This window comes from Muscardinus avellanarius (assembly GCF_963383645.1).
Source record: "Muscardinus avellanarius genome assembly, chromosome: 2".
In the NCBI taxonomy this organism is placed as follows: Eukaryota; Metazoa; Chordata; class Mammalia; order Rodentia; family Gliridae; genus Muscardinus; species Muscardinus avellanarius.
Genome location: NC_137787.1, coordinates 11674801 through 11699456, shown reverse-complemented (window position 1 = coordinate 11699456; position 24656 = coordinate 11674801). Strand labels below are relative to the sequence as shown.

Below are 24656 nucleotides of genomic sequence, written 5' to 3'. Positions count from 1 at the left end.
GTGAAGCAATTTATGTGGTCACAGCTGGGCGCGGAGGCGGGTGCCTGCACTTGGAGCACGTGGTAGGCCAAGACAGGAGGAGCGCGACTTCCAGGGCCTCCTGGGCACAGCATGAGGCCACCAGAATCTCAGTGAGGCCTGAGTGTGGCCACTTGGACCCTGTTTGAAAATAAAAATGAAAAAGGGCTGTGGATGTAGCTCAGAGGCAGAATGCTCCTGGGTTCAGTCCTAAAAAGAAACGAAGGAAGAGAAGAAGAAGAAGAAGAAGAAGAAGAAGAAGAAGAAGAAGAAGAAGAAGAAGAAGAAGAAGAAGAAGAAGAAGAAGAAGAAGAGGAGGAAGGGGAAGAAGAAGAGGAAAAAATGAGGAGGAGGAGAAGAAGGGAGGAAGGAAGGAAAGAAAGAAGGGAAGGAGGGAGGTGGGAGGAAGGAGGGAGAGAGAGAGAAAGGGAGAGAGAGGGAAAAGGAAAGACAGGAGAAGGGCTGAAGAGGGAGGAAGGCACTGGAGAGGTGGAGAGGGTAGATACTGAAGTCGTCACGCTATCACTGTGAAGGGAAAGAAACAACCCTGGCCTTCAGAGCCCAGGTCAGAGGGAGCCCTTGGTGCTGCAGGTGGACAGGGCGGGCGGGAGCCAGGGGCTCAGGAGGGTGCAGCTGGCCTTCCCTGCACTGCACACAGCCTCCAGGCCTCTTGCCCAGATCAGAAACAGCGGCCGCCTAGCAGCAGCACTGCTTCTTGCAGCCGCAGCCGCATTTCTGCTGGCAGCAGCCGCATTTCTGCTGGCAGCAGCCCTTGCCACAGCCACAGGAGCCGCAGCCGCAGGAGCTGCAGCCGCAGGAGCCGCAGCCGCAGGAGCCGCAGCAGGGGCGGCTGCAGCAGCAGACCATCACTGGGGCGCAGCAGCCGCAGCAGCCACAGCCTCCGCAGCCTCCGCAGCCACAGCAGCCTCCGCAGCCACCGCAGCTCCCACAACTTCTGCAGCCACAGCCGCAGCCTCCGCAGCCTCCGCAGCCTCCACCGCAGCCTCCACAGCCACAGCAACCCATGGTGTCAGTAGAGAGGACTCAGGTGACGAGAGGAGACAGAGGACTCAGGAGAGGACAGGAGGTCTGATGCTGCCCTCTGCCAGGGGTCCTTAAATACCCGCCAAGGCCGGCACGTGGCCGGGAGCTGCTTCCTGGTTGTCCCCAGCTGCCCCGGGAGCACTTCCTTAGGCCTTGGTGTCCTTCCTGGTCAGACTCTCTCACGTCTCATTTCTGCAGAGCAGTGAACCAAAGTCCGAGAGGCAATTTTCCTCTAGAGAACACTTGGTAGAGTCTGGAGACATTTTTGGTTGTCTTAACTGGGAGAGAGGTCATCAAAACTGGTGTTGGAGGCCAGGGACGTTGCTGGACGTCCTACCATGTGCAGGACGATCCCCTGCAACAGGGAATTTTCTGGCTTAAATGTCAGCAGCACCGAGATGGAGAAGCTTTACCGTGGTGTTGAATCTCCTGAAGCATTTTCCTATATTTTTTTAACACAATGGAGTTGCCGGGGACATAACTAAAAGGAAGTTATTTCTCAGTTAGCGAGGCCTCATGAAGGAGCCCTGTCGTGTACCGAGTGCTGTGCTGAGACGTTCTGTAGGGGGCTATTGTTCGGAGAAGGAATGAGGTGGGTGGTGTGGCCACCCTGTGCAATTCGGGTCCTGCCGGTTGACTTCAGACAAGTCTCAAGTATTAATTAACGCCTTAGGCATACATGGTTAAAACAATTCCACGCCCCGCTCCCATCCCACGTCTCTCTCCAGCCCTCTGTCAGAGGCAGCACTGTACTTGTGATCTTTCTGGATGTTTCTGCCAGTGGCCGCCTTCCTATTTCTTATTATTTATTTTATATGAATATTTCTTGGCTGCTTAGTTGGTTTCTGTTACAAGTCAAAGGAGATTTAACTCCCTTTTGTTACCTCTGATATACCTGTATCATTATTTTTAGTAAAATCCATAATTGATGGTTACTTGATTATTACCTTGTAGTGTATTGCTCGTTATGGGTCAAATAGCCTATAGTGATCGAATTCCCTCAAATTCAACTGTTTTTCTCGACTCTGATTTAATCCCCTTTTCTCCTGCTTTATTTTTCTTGATCTGTCTGCTATGGTGGGCTATCTTACTTGGCCTATAGATTTTCCTTTTGGATATCAATTGAGAAAACTTTTTTTTGTGATGCTGGGCTGGAACTCAGAGGTTTTCTACCTTTAGGCTTTACTCCAGACCTATTTTATATTTTATTTGGAAACAGGGTCTCACTAAGTTGCTGAGAGCCTCATTAAGTAGCTGAGGCTGGCTTTGAACCTGCACGATCGATCCTCCTGTCTCAGCCTCCCAAGCGCTGGGATTACAAGCATGCCACACCATGCTTGGCGAGAAAACTTTTTAAGCACCTAAATTTCACTGAACTTACAAAGCACTTACCTATGTTAAGTACAATAAAAATCCACCTGAAAAGCAAAACAAAATAAGCAAGAACAAACAAAAAAATCCCAGACCATGGCAAAGATTTATTTTTTCTTTCTATGCAATTACACCATGTAAACACACTGAATATAAAGCTTAGCAGCGCCAAGCTTTAGAAGCACGTGGCAGGTGACAGTGCCTCCCCTTCCTGGGCGGACGAGCTCTGGTGAGGAAATCTGACAAGCTCTGCTTCCCCGGTCCATTTGTGCCGAAAGGCCCCTTCCATCCCTCCAGCTCCCAGAAAGAACACGAGGCCACCACCAAGCAGTCGCCTCCTGGTCATGTCTATTTGCTGTTCAGATGCGAGACCTTCAGTAACACCCCTGCTGCATCATGTGGGCCTCCTGGCTGTGCCCACGGCTTCCACCAGGTCTTACTGCATTTTTTTTTATGGCCTTTCACTTGGAAAACTAAACACAAGATGTGTTCTAATAAACCTAGGTGGCATTCCAAGGGAAAGTAAATATATATTATGAGATTCTCTTGTAGAAGCAACAAGGAAGTGGTCACGCGCTGCCTCTGTTTCCTCAGAGGGGGTACTTAAGGGCCTCCCAGTAGAAGGAGCATCAGACCTCCCTGTCCTCTCCTGAGTCCTCTCTCTCTCTCTTCACCTGAGTCCTCTCTACTGACACTATGGGTTGCTGTGGCTGTGGAGGCTGCGGTGGCTGCGGCGGCTGCGGTGGCGGCTGTGGAGGCTGTGGAGGCTGCGGTGGGGGCTGTGGCGGCTGCGGAGGCTGCGGTGGAGGCTGTGGAGGCTGCGGTGGCGGCTGTGGAGGCTGCGGAGGCTGCGGCGGCTGCGGGAGCTGCACCACGTGCAGGTGCTACCGGGTGGGCTGCTGCACGTCCTGCTGCCCCTGCTGCCGCGGCTGCTGTGGGGGCTGCTGCAGCACCCCCGTCATCTGCTGCTGCCGCCGCACCTGCTGCGGCTCCTGCGGCTGCGGCTCCTGCGGCTGCTGCCAGCAGAAGTGTGGCTGCGGCTGCAAGAAGCAGTGCTGCTGCTAGGGAGACCTGCACTGGCCTCTCAGGCAACTGTCCGGTGGGCCTATCTTCTCTCTCCCTGCCGGTCTCTTCGATTTGAAGGTCACCGGGCGTTGCATGGATATTCTCTGGGCTCTGAGGTTTTGCCTCAAGTGAAAACCACCAACACGATTCTTCTCCACTGATCATCAATCAGAGCATGAGCTCAGCAAAACAGAGCGATGGTTCTTAAGGTTATGCTCTCTTGAAATGTCCCTGTTGAAAATGCTTGCCCCCATCGCTTATGCGTTCTGTTTCCTTTATTAATACTATAATATTATACTACTAGGATAACAGCATAACAGCTTAGACTATTTTCTGTGTCTGTAAACACAACACAATCTTTTCCCAATAAACCACATTAAATTGGCATCAAAGACTCATCATCTCCTCTCTTTATTTTTACGTGTCTAACCAAAAATGCAATTCAACCCAGAAAAGTCAGAGTCCAGAAATTTGATCTGAGACGGTTTTAGAATAATCATGGAAAATTTGTCTTTTATAGGTTTTCACAGATTGTAAAGTTTGGAGGATTTCAACTCTCCTTATATATAAGGCAGGAAAAGTTCCCAAGCATTGTATCCATGGACTCAAATTTCATTACTCTCTTTACCCCTAGATTCAACTTGGCTAAGAGATTTAAATCTCAGTGTCTAGGCCAGCTGAGCTGCAACACCAAAAGCAATGTGAATCAATTTAGGTCTTGATTATTTTCAGTTTGGTTCTATTAACAGATTAAAATTTGATCATAGCTTCATGGTTTTTATCCCATTATCAGTACTAGTTAACTACCTGTCTGGCAGATTATGGTCACAAAACATTTGTATGTTCATAGATGAATAAATCTACTAGTAAAATTTGTGACTTGCTGAAACAACTTATTTAATTATATGTAAGAAGCTGGGTGGGGTCTGGGATACCAATTATCCCAGATCCTTGGGAGGCTAGGGCAGGAGGTGACTTGAGCCCAGGAGTTCAAGACCAGCCTGGGAATCATGGTGAGATCGCACTTCAAACAAAGGGAAGCAGTACATGTGTGCATGTGTGTGTCATGCGCGCGCGCGCGCGCACACACACACACACACACACACACACACACACACACACACACACGAGACTGGGACCATTACTGCATCACTAGAAGGGCTTAGATATGTGTTCACCTATACTATTGAGAATAACAGCCTAATTAAAAACTATGCACCAGTAGCATAATATTTCTTATAGGGACATTATGCCTACTCATTTTGTAGGTACTCAAATACTTACTACCTACAATGGGCTATACACACTGCTCTAGGCACCAAGAATACTTTGATGACAGAGCAGAGACTAATGCCTGCGCTCACAGAACTGATAACCTAGTCATGATCGAATGTCTATGGGAACCATGGCCCAGCAACTTGTACAGGGAGAACTTTGACCTGTGGTTGCAGCAGCCATCCCAGAAAGCCAACCCACCATCAGCCATAACCAGCCCACAGCCAATCTACTTTGCACAGGAAATGTGTAGGAAGTCAGACCACTATCTAGCAAAGGTGTAGCCAAGGCCTGATTAAGAACTGAAAGATTCTTTAAATTTCGTCCTTCTTTCCAACTTAGGACCAATTAGAGAAAACCAAATAAGCTCCTCTAACCAATCACAATCATAAGGAGGTCCCATCGCTAGTCAGCTCATCTGGGCTTCCCTATGCAAACGCCTCCAGTCCCAACTGGGCATGGCTGAATCTCCATCATGAATCTCAGTCTCACTCTTCCACTCTGCAAATCTTTGCCACTCCTCTGCCAAAGTGCTAGGAGCAGTGACTAATCCCTTCGCTATGGCAAACAGTGGATAAAGTAGCCTTTGCTTGTGCTTGTTTGATTCATTTAGCCCCATGAGGCCCAGGGCTCTCCAAGTGTGTATAAATCCCTGTACCAGTGTTCTAGCAGACACATGCAAGGATGCTCTAAGCAGCAGTATCAAAAATAGCAAAACCCTGAGAACAATGAGAATTCCTACCGTCTGGAGAGAAGATGAACAAGCAAATTGGGGCACAGTCACAGAAAGGGATGCTTTTATATGTAGTAAAAACCTCATCCAAAGAAAAGCTAAGGAAAGATGAATTCAGGCTTTAGGGTCAGGGCTGTCTTGGTAGTCAGGGTGCAGGAGGATGGGTTGTGGGTGACAAGCCTTAGTGTTAGACCATATTTGCAAGAACCTGGCCTGTTATAATATTAAAATAAGCAGCAAATTAAAGAAGGCTTTGCTTAGAGTTTATTATGAAGCAAGCAGACTTGGGTCCATTGTGGTTTTTTTGTGCTCCTTAAAAATAAATTATGTTAAAATGAGTTAAGTATTATGGAAAAAATAAAGCATCGCAGAGTTGTGGGGTCTAACTAGGACTCAGGTGGGGTGTGACAAGGGGTCAAAGTTACAGAGCGACGAGGGCGTGAACTGTCCTACTGCTGGGGAAAAGAACATTCTAGAAAGTGGGACGGAAGCCGGGCGTGGTGGCTCATGCTTGTAATCCCAGCATTTGGGAAGCTGAGACCGGAGGATCGCAGTTCGCTGACAGCCTCAGCTACTTAGCGAGGCTCTCTGCAACTTAGTGAGACCCTGTTTCAAAATAAAGAATGAGTCCGTGGTCCAGGCCTTCTGTCCCCGACCCTGGACGGGTGGGCAGGCGCTGGCGGGGCGCCTCTAGGTGACCCCCCTCTCCACCTGGAAGGACCCCGTGGTCCGGGGCCCCTGGCCCCGACCCTGGGCAGGTGGGCAGGCACTGGTGGGGCGCCCCTAGGCGACCCTCTCTCCACCCGGAAGGACCCCGTGGTCCGGGGCCCCTGGCCCCCACCCTGGGCGGGTGGGCAGGCGCTGGCGGGGCACCCCTAGGTGAACCCCTATCCACCCGGAAGGACCCTGTAAAAAAGAAAAGAAAAAGAAAAAAGGAAAATATCGGAGAGGGGTCAAGGAGGTGGTGGATGCCAGGATACTGGAGATGCAGACAAAACTTATCCAAATGAACTGGAATTATTAGAAAAATTCCCCACTAAGGAAAACTGCTTCTTCTCTACATGGTTAAGAATCTTGGACCTCACCTTTAAGGAGAGAGACTTTAGCAGAGACCAAGGAGAAAGGCGGTGCTGAAAGTGGTCTCCGAGTTGGCAGTGGAGACTTGTATTTTGTATTCAGGAGAAGCAGAAATCGGATCCTACCAACCTTTTTTCCTTTTTTTTTTTTTTTTGAGAAATTACACCAAAGTTTGAATGCTACCGTCTTGCATGCTTAGAAGACTGGACAACATTCAGAGTGGAAAAAGAGCTTGGGAAAGATTTGAAATGGTGGAGGCAGTGGCAATGGCAGTGGCCAGTACTCAGGGGAGGCAGAGATCTAATGCATTACACCTGGAACCTTTGAAGTAATGACCCCAGATGCAGAATGCTACCACCACCACGCACCCTCGAGAATGTGGGACAAATAGTTGGGCGAAGAGGGTGCTCGGATTAAAGCCTGCCGAGGGGTGAGGCCGGCGACGGACACAGCAAAGCTGGGATTGGAGCCTGCCATGAGGCAAGGCCGGTGCTGGGGCCTCCGAGGCCGGGATTGGAGCCTGCCGAGGGGTTAGACCTGTGCTGGGACCAACGAGGCTGGGATTGGAGCATGCCGTGAGGCAAGGCCGGTGCTGGGGCCTTCGAGGCCGGGATCGGAGCCTGCTGTGAAGCAAGGCCGGTGCTGGGGCCTCTGAAGCCAGGATCGGAGCCTGCCGAGGGGTTAGGCCGGTACTGGGGCCAACAGCCGGCATTGGAGGCTTCTGTGAGGCAAGGCCATTATTGAGGCCTCCGAGGAAAGGATCGGAGCCTGCCGAGGGGTTAGGCCGGTGCTGGGGCCAGCGAGGGCGGGATCGGAGCCTGCCGCAAGGCAAGGCTGATGCTGGGGCCTCCAAGGCTGGGATCAGAGCCTGCTGAGGGGTTAGGCTGGTGCCAGGGCCACTGGCTGGCATCGGAGCCTTCCGTGAGGCAAAGCTGCTATTGAGGCCTCTGAGGACGGTATCGGAGCCTGCCAAGGGGTTAGGCTGGTACTGGGGCCAGCGAAACCAGGATCGGAGCCTGCCATGAGGCAAGGACGGTGCTGGGCCTCCGAGGCCAGGATCGGAGCCTGTCGAGGGGTTAGGCTGGTGCCGGGGCCAGTGAGGCCGGGATCGGAGCATGCGGTGAGGCAAGGCCGGTGCTGGGGCCTCCGAGGCTGGGATTGGAGCCTGCCGAGGAGGAGTTAGGCCAGTGCTGGGGCCAGCAAGGCCAGAATCGGAGCCTGCCATGACGCAAGGCTGGTGCTGGGGCCAGCGAGGCCGGGATCAGAGCCTGCCGTGAAAAAGGCCGGTGCTGGGGCCTCCGAGGCTGGGATCGGAGCCAGCTGAGGAGGTAAGCCAGTGTCGGGGCCAGCGAGGCCGAACTGAGGCCTCCCATGAGGCTAGGCTGCTGCTTGAGCCAGCGAGGTCTGGATCAGTTCACCGGGTAGCCAAGCCACAACTGGGGCTGTCAAGAGTGGGATTGGTATTTGCAACATGGCATGCACAGAGAAATATCTCAGAAAATTAAAACCAGATGCTTCCCCTAATCAGCAATAACTAGGAGGAAACGGGCAACAGGAAGTGGTCGAGCTATAGAAATGGCCCTATAGTGAAGCAATAAGGTGACCAATCAGATGGTATGGAATAGGGGAGGATGGAGCCTCTTTAAAAAGCAGGAGGTACATAAACATATGTATCAAAGTTAATCACCAAACAAGCATGGGATCGAGGGAGGGGGAGGGAATGGGATGGGGACTGGATGAGGGCTAATTGGATGATGTGTGCTTGTATATCCTCTCAAGTCTTATATTCCAATGTGATGTATGATTACAATGCACCAATAAAAAATAAGATATAAAAAATAAAAACATAAGTGCCTTGAATACCAGAAAACAAACAAACAAAAACAATAAAGAATGAAAAACAAGGCAGGGGTGTAGCTCGGAGATCGAATGCCCCTGGGTTCCAGCCCCAGACCTGCGAAAAAAGAAAAAAGAAAAAGAAAGGAAGAAAGAAAGAAAGAAAGAGAGAAAGAAAGAAGAAAAGAAAAGAAAGAAGGAAGGAGGGCTGAGCACAGAAGTCACTTCATTCACCTGGGCCAACTGCCTGCAAGTGCCAGGAGAGCAGGGGTCAGGAAGGTCATTTTAGGTCACTGTAAACATCAGCTTTAACTGCAAGTGAAGCAGGAAGCTGGTGAGGGTTTGAGTTTAGGAAGGAGATCACTGAATTCCATGAACAAAAATAGTGCCTTGAGGATCAACTGTAGAGGGGCCTGTTGCTTCTCCAGGTAGCCTGGCCAACAGCGGGGCCTAGGCCTGTGGCTGCAGGCTTGAGGGGTGCTGATCCATCCACAGGTGGGCCTCAGTGTCTTTGCAGCCTGTGTGATGGAATCTTGCAGTTAGCTGGCATTACCTGGGAAGGTTGTGCCTGTGGGGAAAGTGGGTGCAGGGGGTAGAAGAGAGGAAGACTACCAGGGGGACTGTTGATGATTCAGTTTTGAACATGCAAACTTGATATTCTCAGCTGTCTTACTGCCTATAATTATGTCTCCCACAAAACTCTGCTGAGTGCAGGTGAGGTTGCTTATAAAAGTTTAAAGCAGTGCCCTGTCTTGGATGTGGGGACACTTTCTGCAGCACAGCACCTCTGATTTGGATACACAGGTGACAAGCCTTCACCTCTGTTGATGCAGAGGCGGATGCAGAGCTTCCGCGGGGTCATGCCAGTCTGGACTGAAGTTCTCTTGTGCAGAGGTGGAACTCGGTAGATGTGGCTTTCTTTTCTCTGCATAGACGCAGGTGGCTCCTTGTCCCAAGGTGGGCAGCATGCGTGCTCTTGTTCAAGACTGCGCACTTACCAGTGTTTGTAGCACAGATTTCAAGCCTCTAGAAAAGATACCCCAGTTCAATTTTAGGCCTTAGCTGAAGGAACTTCTTAAAAATAGCAGGGCAGAGTCTGACACAGCTTGATAGTATTCATATAACACACGTGGGATACTCAAGCAGCAGGAAGTGCTGAGATTGGCAGCCGTGAACTTGGGCTACCATGTGGGTAGAAGGGGGAGAGTTTACTCTAAAGGGAACAGATACTCCAATTGTCCATATCCCCCAGCCAAGGCAGATCTGAGAGCTGGACCCAAGACAAGGCCCTCTGTAGAGGTGTGTGTATGTGTGTGTGTGTGTGTGTGTGTGTGTGTGTGTGTGTGTGTGTCTGTGTGTGTGTCTGTGTTCCATCCTCCTTTCTTTGCAGTTTAATTGTGGTTTCTGGCTGGACTCCTAGGGAAGTGAAGATGTTTAAGTCACTGGTGAGGGAGGAGGGCTGGTGCTACAGGGCAGGCAGCAGGGTACCAGGGAGGGTGGGACACAGGCCTGCACTCTTGCGAGGCATCCAGGGGTTGCACTTGGTCATAATTACAAATCACTTTCTGTTGTCCTTGGACCTTTAGTAGAGGCTTCCCCTAATATTATAATCTGAGACCTGAAAGGTTGTAGGGAATTAAAGAAAGATCCTCCTCTACTCTCAGGATAGAGGATAGAAATGGGAAGCTTTGCTGTAGTGGTGGACAGGCAATAGACACCGGCAGAATTTATGTAAATGTTAAGTATTTGTTAAAAACATTATTTTATATTGTAATCTGATTGTGAAAGATGTTAATTTTGGGTTAAGAGCATGTGAAACCACTCCATAGTATTTGTTCCAATCAGAAGTCTATGATCATTTTAAAATAAGTAAAGAAAAAACATCCGTGGTGTCATTTGTTGTGGTGATCGGTATTCAAGTTTAGTTTTCCAAGTGGTTAGCTAAATATTCAGTTGTTTAAGCAAGTCATGGTGTATATCATGTGATTACTACACATGTCATTGCCTACTGTGTGGTGCTGTGGTTTGAATATGGTTTGTCTCTTACTCATGTTGGAGTCAAATCCCTGTTGTGAGGTGCTAAGAGGATGTAAACTTATCTTCACTATGGTGTTTAGAAGTGAAGTTTTTTGGCAGTGACTAGGATTAGATAAAGTTACTAAGGATAATTACTGAATTCTGCTGGCTTTATAAGAAGAGAGGGAGAGGCTACACACACACACACACACACACACACACACACACACACGTGCTTTTGGTCTCCTGCACCACCTGGGGATTCTGCCAACAAGAAAGTCATCACCAGATGCAGCCCCTTCTCCTCCCAGCTTCAGGTCCATGAGCCAACATAAACCTCTTTTATTAAAACATATCAAATCTGTGGTATTATATTATTAGAAGCAGAAAACAGACTAATACATGTGGTCATTAAAAGTGTCTAAAAGGTGAATATTTAATAATGATATTCATACTTGATTAAATGTAAAGTTAAAATCAGAATACAAAACTATGCATTCGTAATGTATTTGATTTTGTCATATAAATGTATAGGAAACTGTGCTGTATTATTAGCCTAACAATGGAGTAACCTGGCAGCCATCATGCTCACTGGGCGACCACATTTACTATCACCAGCCACGCGCTGAACTAACATCACACAGCTCTTGACGTGAGGCCAAGAAGAGCCCACTAATATTTTTGCAAATGTGTTAAGCCAGCATCTGGCCATGAAGAAACAACCACACTAACCCACATGGAAGATTATTTTGCAAGACAAGTTGTTAGGGCAAAAATACAATGTCAGAGGACCAACTTGATAATATACTGTGATTGGATCCAGGGTGAAACATTATTCCAAATGCAGATGTGAATAGGATATTCGCGGGTTAGCAAGGGAAATCTAAGGTGGCTCCTCTATTGCACTGCAGCATGTGTCGCTTCTAGGTTTCTTAAGTCTGATCATCGGTTTGTGGTTCTCTGGGAGAACATCCCTTTTGGGAGATACATGCCTCAACTTCTAGGAGTGAGTGTCATTTCTGCAACTCACCCTCAACAGGAAGAGAGAACCAGATCAGAAATTGTGACGATGTTCACCGCTGGTGAGCAGAAGCGGATGGGATTTGTGATCTTATCGTAAGCATATTCCTAGTGCTTTCCTGTGGACTTGAGACTCTCCAAAATAAAAATATTGGAGAGAAAATAAAGCATAAGAAAATGACAGAAGGGGACGTGACGGTATGAGTGGTTATCATAGACACAATTGACTTTCTCCTCCCCTGTATTTTATTTTATTTTATTTTATTTTGGTGGTACTGGGGTTCCTGGAAACTCTTCTACCTCTGAGCTACACTCCCAGACCTATTTTATATTTTTTTAAATTTGGAAACAGGCTCTCTTAAGCCAGCGTGGCTGGCTTTGAACCTGCGCGATTCTCCTGTCTCCGTCTCCCAAGTGGAGGGATTACAAGCGTGCGCCACCCCGCCTGGCCTCCCCTGTATTTTAAAATTGTTTATAATCAACTGCTATTTTCAATTCAGAAAAAAAAAAATTAAAGAAAGAGGGGAAATCACTTTATTTTCTCCATTTTTCTCTTTCAAGATTCCAGGCTGATTCCCATAAGTGAACACAGGTGACTGGGAAGCAAGGCCCCTGTTGACTTCCAGGCACAGTACCTCCTGGAGGGCGGGGAGGGAGGGCACTTACTATCCTACGTGCATTGTGGAACGACCTTCCCATCAGCCATGAATATGTTTGGGAATGAGTTTCCTCTCACCTGGATATGTTTTCTTGAGGATCTGGGGACCAATGTAAGATTCGTCTAATTCCCTAACTGAAGAGGACTTTTTAGACAGAAACTATAAGAATTCCAAGACCTACAAAGAATGAGATTGGGGTGAGAGCTTATCTACTCACTGAAGCCCATGTATTGAGCCAACCTGAAAATAAGAATCTCCTGCTTTGCCCCCCATACTGCTCTACTTTCAGCTCAAAGATACCTTGGAACACTGTGGTCTTTGGCTAAAAGAAGGTCAGGTTGTGTGTCCCACAATCCTGCTCTTTTGCCTGAAATCATCAGCCCAGTCCCGACAGCTGCTGTGGGACACCTGGAGACCACCCACGGAGGACCTGAGCCTTGGTTAAGGCTTCCCAGGCCCTTCCTTGTGTCTCAGCGGTGTAGCTGTGAGTGCTCAGGTCACCTAAAAGCCTGTAACTCTTCCATTGGGCAAGATCTCCTTTCATGGTGAGATCTCCCCTAATCCTTTTTTGCGGTACTGGGGGTGGAACCCAGGGCCATTCTACCTCCAAGCTACACCTCCAGCCTTATTTTTACCCTTTACTTGGAAACAGGGTCTCACTGAGTTGCAGAGGGCCTCATTAAGCAGTTAAGGCTGTCCATGAACTGTGATCCGCCTGTCTCAGCCTATGGAATGCTGGGATTACAAGCATGCACCACCACATCCGGCTTTTCCTAATTCTTTTGATCCTAATTTAATCCTTTTGATTCCCCATAAGCACCCTTATACATACAGCACCTCATATGGGCCTCACTGGTAAAACAGCTTTCCCCTGACTACATACGGTCATTTTTAAAGTATCTTTCTGTTTATGTAATGATATTGAACACACTCCACCCTCCCGACTATCTCCTAGGTCTTGAATCATTTATTTCGGTCTGCAGAAATTAGGCCCGCTCTTTCTGACCGCTGTGCAGTGATCCTTGCATGGCTGCCTCATTTAATCTAGACCTCATGACAGACATTGCTCATCTCCCTGGTCTTTTACTCCATATACAGCAGTGAACAGTAAATTATATCTTTGTCCATGATGTGAAAATAATAAAGTGAAAGGCATTTGCTTCTTTCTTTTGAAGGTACATAACACCAAACTGTGTCCTGGGAAACACTCCCATTTAGCACTCTCACCAACTTGGAGAGCTTGTTGACAATTGTTCCTTATTCAGGCCAGGGATTCATCATTCATTTCCAAAAAATAGCTGGTTGGGCACTGAGGAAAGGACTGTTCTAGAGCCTTGTGAAGGGTGAGCTCTCTCGCTCTCTCTATTGAATGCACATTGATGCCAGTGTTGTTGTTTTGGTGATGTCGAGGTGTGTGTGTGTGTGTGTGTGTGTGTGTGTGTGTGTGTGTGTTCCTTCATGAAGTTTTCTTCTTTTTCTTTTTCTTATTTTTTTTCCAGAAAGCTCACCTAAAATCTTTAGAGCTCTACAGGCAGATCTGCACTACACTGAATGTGAAAATAAAGTTCTAAACAAATGTCAGCCTTGTTTTGTTACAGGGAATGTTTAGACTCTGGGTAGACCTCAACCTAACAATCCCGGGGGTTTTATCTTTTGTGAGAGTGTACCAGGATTTTAAATTCAGTTGAGGAAATCCCCTTTTCATAAAGATACCATTTGCCGATTGAATTTAGCTTGTGTTGAAAATCCATATTTTTTTTCTGCAAATAAATATGCCTGGTAAGCAAGGCAGATTTTGATGCCCAAGGTGGATTTTGTCAAGTTTGTATGCATATGTGTGTGTGTGTGTGCATGCTTGCTATTACTGTGTTGACTCAATCCTCTTCTGAAAAGAAAGGAAATACCTCAGGTCACAATATAGATTCCAAATAAACGAAAACACTGTTGATCAATGAGCCTCTCCTATTGCAGAAGTAGTCAAGCTCAGAATAAATTCACATGATGTAGGGCGTTTTCTTTTTCCCAATTCACTACTAACCCTCCACCCTCTGTTAGAAGGAACCACCAAATAAGACACCTTGTGAGTCAATATATGAAGGCCAATTTAGCAGAGTTTATTAGACACTTAGAAAATTGCTAGTAATAAGTAGAGATACGAAGCAGCAATAGAGAAGTCAGGAATCCGCTGGACACTGAAGGCAGACACTGGCATGTAAAACCACGAACCCATGCTGGGAATACAGTGTGGAGAACCGCATCCCATTGGCCCAGCCCCTGGCTTGAGTCTGGATCCCACTGGGAAGCTGTTCAGGTCCTGAAAGATACTCACATCCAGGTGTCACGACTCCTGCTTGTGTAGACATTTTCTAAGCCTCGGGGAAGGCTCCTGCTGCCAAAATGGAAAGAGAAGGTCACACAAAAACAAAGGTCCCAAACAGAGCCCAGAGAGATCAATCCTGGCGGGCAGGTGGGTCAAGAAGCAGCCTGCAGGAACAGACTGAAGGAACCCGCCCTCCCCTACCCACTTTCCTTCCCCAGTGTCAGCGAAACTAGCAGAATCTAAGTGGCAAAGGCAGCCCAGGAGTCAGAGGGTGTATTCTCCTTAGATGACACTGTGATGAGATGTCATCTCCCTCTTACAAATGTCAATGCCACTATCCTAAGATGGAAACGATCACTTAAATGGCAAAGCAGGAGAGTGAAGGAGTAACACGCCACAGAGCCCAGGTGATGGGGACAGCAGGAACCGGACAGGATGGGATGGAAGAGATGGTCAGGAGCAGCCGGGGCCCCCAGGGCCTGCAGCCCACCGCCTAGCAGCAGCACTGCTTTTTGCAGCCGCAGCCGCATTTCTGCTGACAGCAGCACTTCTGCTGGCAACAGCCCTTGCCGCAGCCGCAGCCGCAGGAGCCGCAGCCGCAGGAGCGACAGCAGGTGCGGCGGCAGCAGATCATCATGGGGGCGCAGCAGCCGCAGCAGCCGCAGCCTCCACAGCCACAGCAGCCTCCGCAGCCACCGCAGCCTCCGCAGCCACAGCAGCCTCCGCAGCCACCGCAGCCTCCGCAGCCTCCGCAGCCTCCGCAGCCTCCGCAGCCTCCACAGCCTCCGCAGCCTCCACAGCCGCCACCGCAGCCTCCGCAGCCACAGCAACCCATGGTGTCAGTATGTAGGACTCAGGTGAAGACAGGAGAGAGGACTCAGGAGAGGACAGGAGGATCTGATGCTCCCTCGGCTGGGGATTGCCCCTTATATTCTGCCTCTCTTTCCTTATTTTTAGCCCCGTTTCCATGGCAGGATCTCACAAGCCCTCTTGTTTACTTCCTTCTCAGGTGTGCTTGGCGTAAGGTCGTTATTTTTAGCTCGGCAGTCTTTTAGAAAGCCTAGATGCTTTTGGTTGCGAATGAGATGATGACAGGTTGTATTTTTAGTCGAGAGGTAGAACCATGGTGGCGCCAAGGTAGGAGAAAGTGGTCCCAGCCCCGGGAATGATACCTGTATCTCAGATGCGGGCCATTGTAGGCATCTTATGCGTAGACATGTCATGTATGTGGCCCAGCTGGAGAGCTTAGGAATCCATTCAGGCCTCTTGTGGTCGAGAAGTGTATCAAAGGAGGGCATTTTAAGGCTTCTTTCTCCTGCTTTTAAAAAGTAAAAAGTAAGCTAGATGCCTGCGAAGGCGGGGGCACCAGCCTTCCAGGGCAAATGCAGCCCTGTAGAGCCAGGTCATCCCACGCTGGAACCTGTCGGGTAAGTCCAAGAGAAATCCTGGAATGGTTCCCACGGCAAGCCCACGGGCCTCTTCTGTGGGTTGTGTGCACCGCCCCAATTAGCAATTAGCAGGGCAGTCCTGGAATTCCCAAGGTAGCGGAGCAAGGCCCCAAGTCTACCCACAAGTCACCGCGCCCACAGCTACCAGGGCAGGGAATGAGGCCTGACAGGTGCAGCCAGTCTGACTTTCAAACCAGCATTCCAGCAGCACAGAGGCTGAAACTTGGGCCCTGGCTACCGTAAATATCCGAGAAGTGTGAGAGACCGGTCCTGGGTGAAACCTTTTTGACTTTTGTCTCCCCAGTTATTTAACAAACATCGAAGAAGAACCTTGCCCTTAATGGTTGCCATAGGAATAGGCCCTGTACCATTGCAATCTTTAGCGTCGGACAGCACATACTTATTTTATTAATATTTTTTAACGATCAAACAGTTTTTGTTTTTGTTTTTTTTTCCTGGTGAATGGAGAATCCCAGGACTGCTGCTTCAAAAAAAAAAAAAAAAAATCCGTGTTTCTGTGTTTTGTGGTAAAATAGGATGTGGGGTGTAGTATGCCTACTCTGCTCCATGTGATTTTGGTCTCTCCCTCTCTCTTTCTTTTTCTTATTTACTGTCCTAGGGATTGAAATTAGAGGTATCTACCACTGAGCTACATCCCCAGAACTTTTTATTTATTTTATGTTTCCCAAGTTTTACTAATTCTTTCAAGAAAGAGCATTTTCCTAACCCCTGTGAAGAGAAAAAATACATTTTGTTTGACCTCTAATAACAAAGAAGTATAAATGGAAACACAGGACTTTGAGCTGACTCTGGATTCCGACTCTTCATGGCTGTAAAAACGGATTATTCTCAAGTAATCCAGGCATTTATTTAATTCAAAAGATACTTATTGAATCCTTGCAGTGTGCCAGGCACTATTCTGAGCTCTGGAGTAAAGCATATATACACGTAACATCTCACGGATACCAACCTCGTGAAAGCATGCTTTCATTTAAATAGAAGATTTAAGAGTTGAAGAGGAGCTAAAGCCAGCAATATTAACCGCTCAAGGTGTCCATGAGGAAGGATGCGGGAGGCCTTGTGAGGTCTTTCCTGGAAAGTGGCATAAACAACAACAAGGAACTGGCTGTGTATTCAGGCCTGGGCTTGCTGCAAATGGTATATAAGGGGCTCCCCCAGCAAGGGAGCGCCAGACCTTCCTGTCCTCTCCTGAGTCCTTTCTCTCTCTCTTCACCTGAGTCCTTTCTACTGACACTATGGGTTGCTGTGGCTGCGGAGGCTGCGGTGGCGGCTGTGGCGGCTGCGGAGGCTGCGGTGGCGGCTGCGGAGGCTGTGGAGGCTGCGGTGGGGGCTGCGGAGGCTGCGGCGGCTGCGGGAGCTGCACCACGTGCAGGTGCTACCGGGTGGGCTGCTGCACGTCCTGCTGCCCCTGCTGCCGCGGCTGCTGTGGGGGCTGCTGCAGCACCCCCGTCATCTGCTGCTGCCGCCGCACCTGCTGCTGCTCCTGCGGCTGCGGCTCCTGCGGCTGCGGCTGCGGCAAGGGCTGCTGCCAGCAGAAGTGCTGCTGCCAGCAAAAGTGTGGCTGCAAAAGGCAGTGCTGCTGTTAGGCGGCCGGCCAGGCTCTGGGCAGACGGGCTGGTAGCTGTTCTGGTTGTGGGTGAGCTCACCTGTCTGCAGGTTCTGCTGGAGCCAACGTGTTCCCTATGTGATTGATGGCTTATCTCATCCCCTCCTCTGTCTGCTGCCTTTTACTACTTGGACTCCGCATACTCCTCTTTGATCCTTATACAGTATAGTTTAACTTTTCCTTTCTTAAGGTAGTCACATGGACATCCTATTCAATACCATCTGAGGCCAAAGATGAGGACATCTTGATTACTGAGATCAGCATAATAGTAATGGAACAATGATTGCTACTGTTTTCTTCTTTGAACTCTTTTCTATCTTTATGTTAGATCTTCTTGTGTATACCAAACGTAATTTGTCCTTTCCATAGTCATAAAGACTTCCTAGACAATGTCTTACCAATCTCTTAATAAAATGCAAAAATAAAATCTGAACAGTTTCCTTTGCTTTTCTGAGACTGATTTTTGTTAAGCTCTCATTAAGCCCGGCACAATGGCACACAGCTCTAATCCTGGTTACTTGGGAGGCTGAGGCACGAGGAGGAGGGCAAGTTGGAAGCCAGCCTGGGGAACTTGGAAAGAGCCTTCTTCAAAATAATCAATCAATCAATCAATGACTACAAAAATACCTACATGAATAGACAGCTATTAATTATGATCCTCCATGAGTTGTGGCCACTTAGGATACACAAATAATTCCATATCTGTGTGATTTACAACTCTGTCCTTCTCAGATAATCACAAACACCAGGCAGAATAGCTTGTGATGAGCGTGGTAGAAGGTCCAAGCTGACATGGGACAGGATGGGCAGGAGGGACTCCACGTCTTTGCATGGGAGTGGATCAAATTCAAAAGAACCGGACGAGCTTCATGAAGGCGATAGCATTTTGGGGTGTACTTTGAGAAGTTAATAAAGCTTTGATAAGTGAAATTGATTCGAGGCAGATACTAAAAAAAAAAAAAAAAAAAGCGAGGAATGAGGTACACACCTGTAATCCCAGTACCTGGGAGACTGAAGAAAGAGGATCATATGTTCATGGCCAGCCTAGGCAACTTAGCAAGGCCCTCTGCCACTTAGTGAGACTCTATTTCAAAACTAAAAATTAAAATAGGAGTAGGAGCAGAGTTCAGAGTTCAATCTCTAGCAACACACACACACACACACACACACACACACACACACACACTGAATGAAAAAGTTCAAGAAATACATGGGAGTTAGAAGTCCATGAGTTTGATCTATAATAAACTATCTATAGTATGTTAATAAAAATAAGTAGACATAATCAAGGAAAGGAAGATTAAGCCCAAGATTCGGAAGATTGAAGTTTTAACAACAGCAGAAGAAAAAAAAAAAAGCGATCACACTGCTCTTAAAAGTAGGCATTCTGAGGACTTAGAGGTGACATATGTCATGTTCTGGGAAAAGCACTATCATTGTATCCATTGCACAGATAGGGAAACGGCAGAGAAAGTTAGCAAGGGACTTTCTCAAAGCACACAGCTGCTGCTGCTGGGGCGCGGACACATGGCTCCGCCATGGGAAGGGAAGGCTTTGTGGAGGGGACATCTCACTCTGCAGCCAAGCACAGAATTGGTTGGTTTATTGAGGGAGTTGAAGCTATTTCAGTCATCCCAGGGAAAGGAATGACAGCCAGTACCAGCAGAGTGGAGATGTGAGGGCATTGCAGGAACTAAAGGTGTAAAACAAAAACAGATGAATGAAGGCAACGTCTACAAGACAAGAGATAGTGACTAGCAATATATAGTGACTTTTTCTGAGAGATTTGGAAAACTCGACAAGGTATCCCATTTAAAAATTAAATTAAATATAGTCAGCAAGCAAGTGAGGACATGATCATTAGCCGAAAGTTGTTTATATCATTCTGCAAGGTATAGAGGGAAAGGGGGTTGATAACCTCAAAGAGCCATCTCGTCAATTTATTGGACACTTCCCCCATAAACCATTCTGATCCTAGTCACAGCATTTTTTTTTTTTATTGTAGACGTAGACTGATATGGGTATCTTGGGAAGAAGCAGGTCCACTTGATTTGCTGTATTAGCCTGACCTAAAGAGAACTATGCTTGAAAAAACTGCTTTTTTTTTCTTACGAATCTTGAACTTTTGCATTTATTTTAAGAGAAATATTTGGATGCAAATTGTGTACCTAAAATATACTCTATAGGAATAAAAAATTTGTCACGCATTGTAGTTATTAACAAATATTTTTAGAATGAGTGATACTGCATGCATGATATACACAGCATACATATATAACCATATCAATATGCTATGGTTTTGATTTAGAATGTCCCCCAGACCGCAAAATGTAGACAAGGCAGCCATGTTGGAGGCAGTTCTTAGCCTGGGGCTGTAGCCTTGGGGACTATATAGTCCCTCCTTCCCTTGTTCCCATCTCTGTTTCCAGCCTCCATGCTGTGAGGTGGAGTCCCTTCACTCAACTCTTTCTCTCTGCTTCCTGTCACCAAGTCCTGAACTCTTCTGACTTCACCTGGCCTAACCATGGACTGAAACCTCCAGAATTGTGAGCAAATAAGTCTGTCTTTCTCCCAGTTGTGGCCATCAGGTATTTTGGGCCACAAGAGTGAGAATGGTATCTGAAACAATATATTATACAGGTAACATACATGTTTATATATGCTAGTCATATTATAGTATATTTAAGTGTAGATTATTCATATACAGATTTACATATGTTATTAGTATATACACACATATATGCACATCAGGTCATATATGTGCTTCATATGTTATAAACATTACTTGCACACCTGGATATGTACACACATACACACACACAAACACACACACATTCTCAGAGTTTGGAACTTTGTGACTCAATACACGATTTGTACAATCTGGTGATTTGTTTGTGCGAAAGCATTTTTTCGATATAGAATATTATGGGATATATATTTCATGTAGCCTACAGTATAGAATATTATATATCCATATGCAATAGCCTATTGCTCTTAAGATCATGATGAACAAAACAACATGATATTGAATTCAGCACAACAGAAAATAACACATTGGGTAAACACAATGTGTATGGGGCTGCTGCTGATGTAACACAGCAGACTATTTTACAGTGAGAAAAGTTTCTAAATAAATAATAATAAATAATAAATAGGAATGCATTCTAAAATAACAATTAAAGATATAGTATAGTAAATGCACAAACCAATGATATAGTTGTTTATTATCTTTACCGAGGACTATGCTCCATACATAATTGTATGTGCCAGACTTTTAGGCAACAGGCAGAACAGTAGGTTTGCTTACACCAACATCACCGCAGCGCGTGGGTACCGTGCGGCACGACACAAGGGCTGGAGGCATTTTTCAGGTCCCTCAGAATCTTCTGGGACCACTGTTATGTATGCGGCCCACCATCAACCAAAGTGGGTCATACTGGTAGAAAGTCTGTCCTTGAATTGTGTGTTTGTGCTGGCGGCTCAGGAGGAGGGAGGCAGGTGCTAGAGAGAAGGGCAGGAGTTTGAGCAGGCAGATGAGGAGGGATGACTATCCCTAGGTGTTGAAAAGGTGAGATTTGGTTGATTTTTTTTTTTTTTTTTTTGGACTTGACATCTGGCTCTCTAACTGGATAACATGAACGATTTTGGTACAGATGTCCAAAGTTATATCTGAGCCCTGTTGGCTTTTTGTCTTATTATATAATTCATGTTCGCTCAGTATGAGGGTGTCTTTAGCCCTCAGCAAGACCCTGAATGCACGGCCTGGTGCCTTCAATCCATCCTACAGTTTCAACACATCCAAGTAATGATTGCTGGTGTTAGTTTTGATAGATACATTGGACTAAAATCAGATACTACTGAACCTCACTTCCTATGATAAAGAAAAATTATATCTTATGTTTGATTTTTAAATCAGATGAATTTCAAAGGTCAATGGCAATGTACTATTTCTTAACTAACCTTCTATACATACATTATCTCCCAAGGGTAGCAAGTTACACCAGCCTGCTCAGGCTGCCATGGCAAAATTCCACAGACTGGGTGGAATTTACAAAGAAATGTATTGCCTCACAGCTCTGGAGGCTGAGAGCACACATGCGGGGAAGCAGGGGAGTCATTCCTCCTGAGGCCTCTCTCCTCGGCTTGGACTTGGCTGTTGTGAGGTCAGGCTCAATCCACTCGTGAGCTTTCAGGGCCTGTTCACCTCTTGAGAGGCCCAACCTCTGAATATATCAGAGAAGACACGCATATATAGCCAGGGATCTGAGCTGTGACCACCGATGGCTGGGGAAACCAGCAAACATACGAGCCTCCTGATTCCTTTGTAAGACCATAATATTCTTACAAGGAACATTTAATCAAAAATTGATCAAGCTGGAAAACTAACTACCAATTTATGGAAAATATGGGGCACCAGAGAAGAAGTTAAATGACATACCCACTAATTGTAGTACATGGTTTTATTTGTATCCTGATTTGAATGAACCAAATATCTATATCATCTATCTATCTATCTATCTATCTATCTATCTATCTATCTATCTATCTATCATCTATCTAATCTACCTATCACCTATCTAGAAAAATTATATCATGACTTTAGATAATGATATACTTTTTCTTTCTTTTTTAAAAATTTGGCTGTGGTATTGTGCAGTCAAAAAATAAGAAAAAGTTTTTATATTTTAGAGCTGTTTAAAAGAACTTCAGAATGATATATGTTGAAAAGAAATATGATGCTTGAGATTTATTTTATTTTACTTTATTTAATTTTGGGTACTGAGGATTGAACCCAGGAGTATTCTACTTCAGAGCTACACTCCCAACCCTATTTTATTTTTTATTTGGAAACAGGTGTCTTACTAAGTTACTGAGAGATTTACTAAGTTGCTGAGGCTGGAAAATATAAAAATTTTATTGTTCTTTACTTATTTACCACATGACTGGGGATTGAACCCAGAGGGACTCTACCACTGAGCTACATTCTCAAGTCCTTTTTAACTTTTTATTTTGAAATAGAGTCTTACTAAGATGTCCAGGATGGCCTCAAACTCATTATCATCCTGCCTCAGATCCCTAAGTATCTGGGATTATAGGCACGTCCCACCACACTTAGTTTTAATATACTTTACACAATATAAAATGCATAATATCTTTATGGCCTCATGGTTGTGAAAAATTTCTTAAAGTAGACATCAAGCCTAAAGGAAATGATGGATTTGACTATAAAATAACTGAACACTTCTATGAGGGGAAAAATCCATAAAATTACAAGTGCCAAAATATTTGTGCCATGTAAAACAAAAGTGTATTTCTAAAATATATAAAACTCGGGAGAAGAAAACAAGCAAAGTCTGAATATATGGCATTTTTAATATGTTCCACATAAAAATAAAAAATAAGCCGGGTGTGATGGCGCACCCTTGTAATCCCCGCGCTTGGGAGGCGGAGACAGGAGGATCGCGCAGGTTTGAAGCCAGCCGCATGCGCTGGCTTAGGAGACCCTGTTTCCAAATAAAAAATATAAAAATAGGTCTGTGAGTGTAGCCCGCAGGTAGAAGGGTTCCATCCCCAGTAATACCCCCCAAAAAGATTACAAAACAAAATTAAATTAAAAAATAAAATATCTAAAACTCACACATTTAAAAAATTTTTAGAATGCAAACAAAAACACACACTCTATAATACAGACACACACAGACACAGACACACAGACACACAGACACACAGACACACACACACACACACACACACACACATATATATATATATATAAAATTTACAAAGGAAATTCAAAGTAATTACCCATAAGGGAAACACAATTTAAATTATAATGATGTTCTCCCCCTCTATTAGGTGTGTGTGTGTGTGTGTGTGTGTGTGTGAGTGTGTGTGTGTGTAAGAGCAAAGGATTAGTGGAGATTAAGGGAAACAGGAACTAGCACACACTGTTGTTGGGACACGCACTGACACAACTACTTTGGAAAGCAGTTGGGCAGTGTCCTTAATTGTGTGTCCACTTCAGCTCAGCGGTTACCTGTTTAGGTTCCTGTTTCAGTAACTTAGATTTGATCTGGAGAGGATCGCCGGGTGTGTGGGCAGCGAAGGAGGCTAATAGGTGAAGGAGTAAGGATTCAGCAGAGGAAGAGTTCACGGGCACGAGGTAATCATCATCCCACTTCTGTGCTGACTCCTTGGCACTTTGCACAGAGTAAAGTTCAATCCAAGAAAGGGCGGCTTTCACGATTGGCTGCGTCGCACCCCGTGGCCCACAGTGAGCAGAATGGCTTCTTAAATGGTTAGCACACGTGGCAAGTATTGCTCCTTTTCTCCAAAAAAGCTCACGGTGTTTTGCGGAATATTCGCATGTTTGTGTTTGTGCGTGCATCTTATAGTCAACATAAACAGAGTTGGTTGTGGTGGCACATGCCTGTAATCCCAGTACTTGGGAAGATTGCAGGAAACGTGCAGCTTCAAGGTCAGCTTCAACAGCTTAGAGAGACTGTTTCAAATAAATAGACAGACAAAAAATGAATGAGTGAGTGAATGAATGAATGAATGAATGAAACAACCTTGAGGAGTAGCTCAGAGGTACAGTGCCCCTGTGTCCAATTGCCAATACCAAAAAATAATAATAACATAAACAAATAACGTAGAAGATTCTTTGTTTCCTTCCATTTAGCCATTTACATCTCACTGGTCTCACTACTAAAGTGGGATCATTCTTGTGGTATGTATACATGGGGGTAGAGCGGCTTATATCAAATACAGTGAATGTTAGATAAATGTTACTCATGCATAAATATAAACAAACATACATTCACCTTGAACTCTTGGTACTTTTTTATTTGCCAGTTAGATCTCTGAGTGAATAACTGAAAGAAATTCAGAAAAACAAAAGGAACTTCTGTTATAAATAAAATGGAGAGGGTGCCAGATGTGGTGGTGCACACCTGTAATCCCAGTACTTGAAAGGCTAAGACAAGAGGATCATAGGATTGAGACTAGCTGCTACAGCTTAGTAAGACTCTCAGAAACCTAGCAAGACCCTGTTTCCAAATAAAAAAGAGAAGAGCGGAAGTGTAGCTCAGAGTTGAGAATCCCCAGCACCACACACACACACACACACACACACACACACACACAC

At 46.1% G+C, this 24656-nt stretch overlaps 3 protein-coding genes across 4 annotated transcripts; 2 read left to right on the top strand and 1 right to left on the bottom strand.

Annotated features, from left to right (window-relative positions):
- Positions 1–714: 714 nt before the first annotated feature.
- LOC308258518 (uncharacterized protein) lies at positions 715–1044 on the bottom strand (the record flags this gene model as incomplete). The annotated part of the gene is made up of 1 exon (XM_080689148.1): positions 715–1044. The coding sequence occupies one exon, from the start codon at positions 1042–1044 to the stop codon at positions 715–717; it is 330 nt and encodes a 109-aa protein (XP_080545274.1).
- A 2085-nt stretch (positions 1045–3129) lies between these two features.
- LOC308258514 (small cysteine and glycine repeat-containing protein 9-like) lies at positions 3130–3498 on the top strand (the record flags this gene model as incomplete). 2 transcript variants are annotated; one of them, XM_080689144.1, is made up of 2 exons in its annotated part: positions 3130–3175; positions 3281–3498. In XM_080689144.1, the coding sequence occupies 2 exons, from the start codon at positions 3130–3132 to the stop codon at positions 3496–3498; spliced, it is 264 nt and encodes an 87-aa protein (XP_080545270.1). The 2 variants fall into 2 exon arrangements, with proteins under 2 accessions (XP_080545270.1, XP_080545269.1); XM_080689143.1 differs by having other exon boundaries at positions 3130–3498.
- A 13640-nt stretch (positions 3499–17138) lies between these two features.
- On the top strand, positions 17139–17489 carry LOC308259257 (small cysteine and glycine repeat-containing protein 9-like; the record flags this gene model as incomplete). The annotated part of the gene is made up of 1 exon (XM_080690144.1): positions 17139–17489. The coding sequence occupies one exon, from the start codon at positions 17139–17141 to the stop codon at positions 17487–17489; it is 351 nt and encodes a 116-aa protein (XP_080546270.1).
- Positions 17490–24656: the final 7167 nt, after the last annotated feature.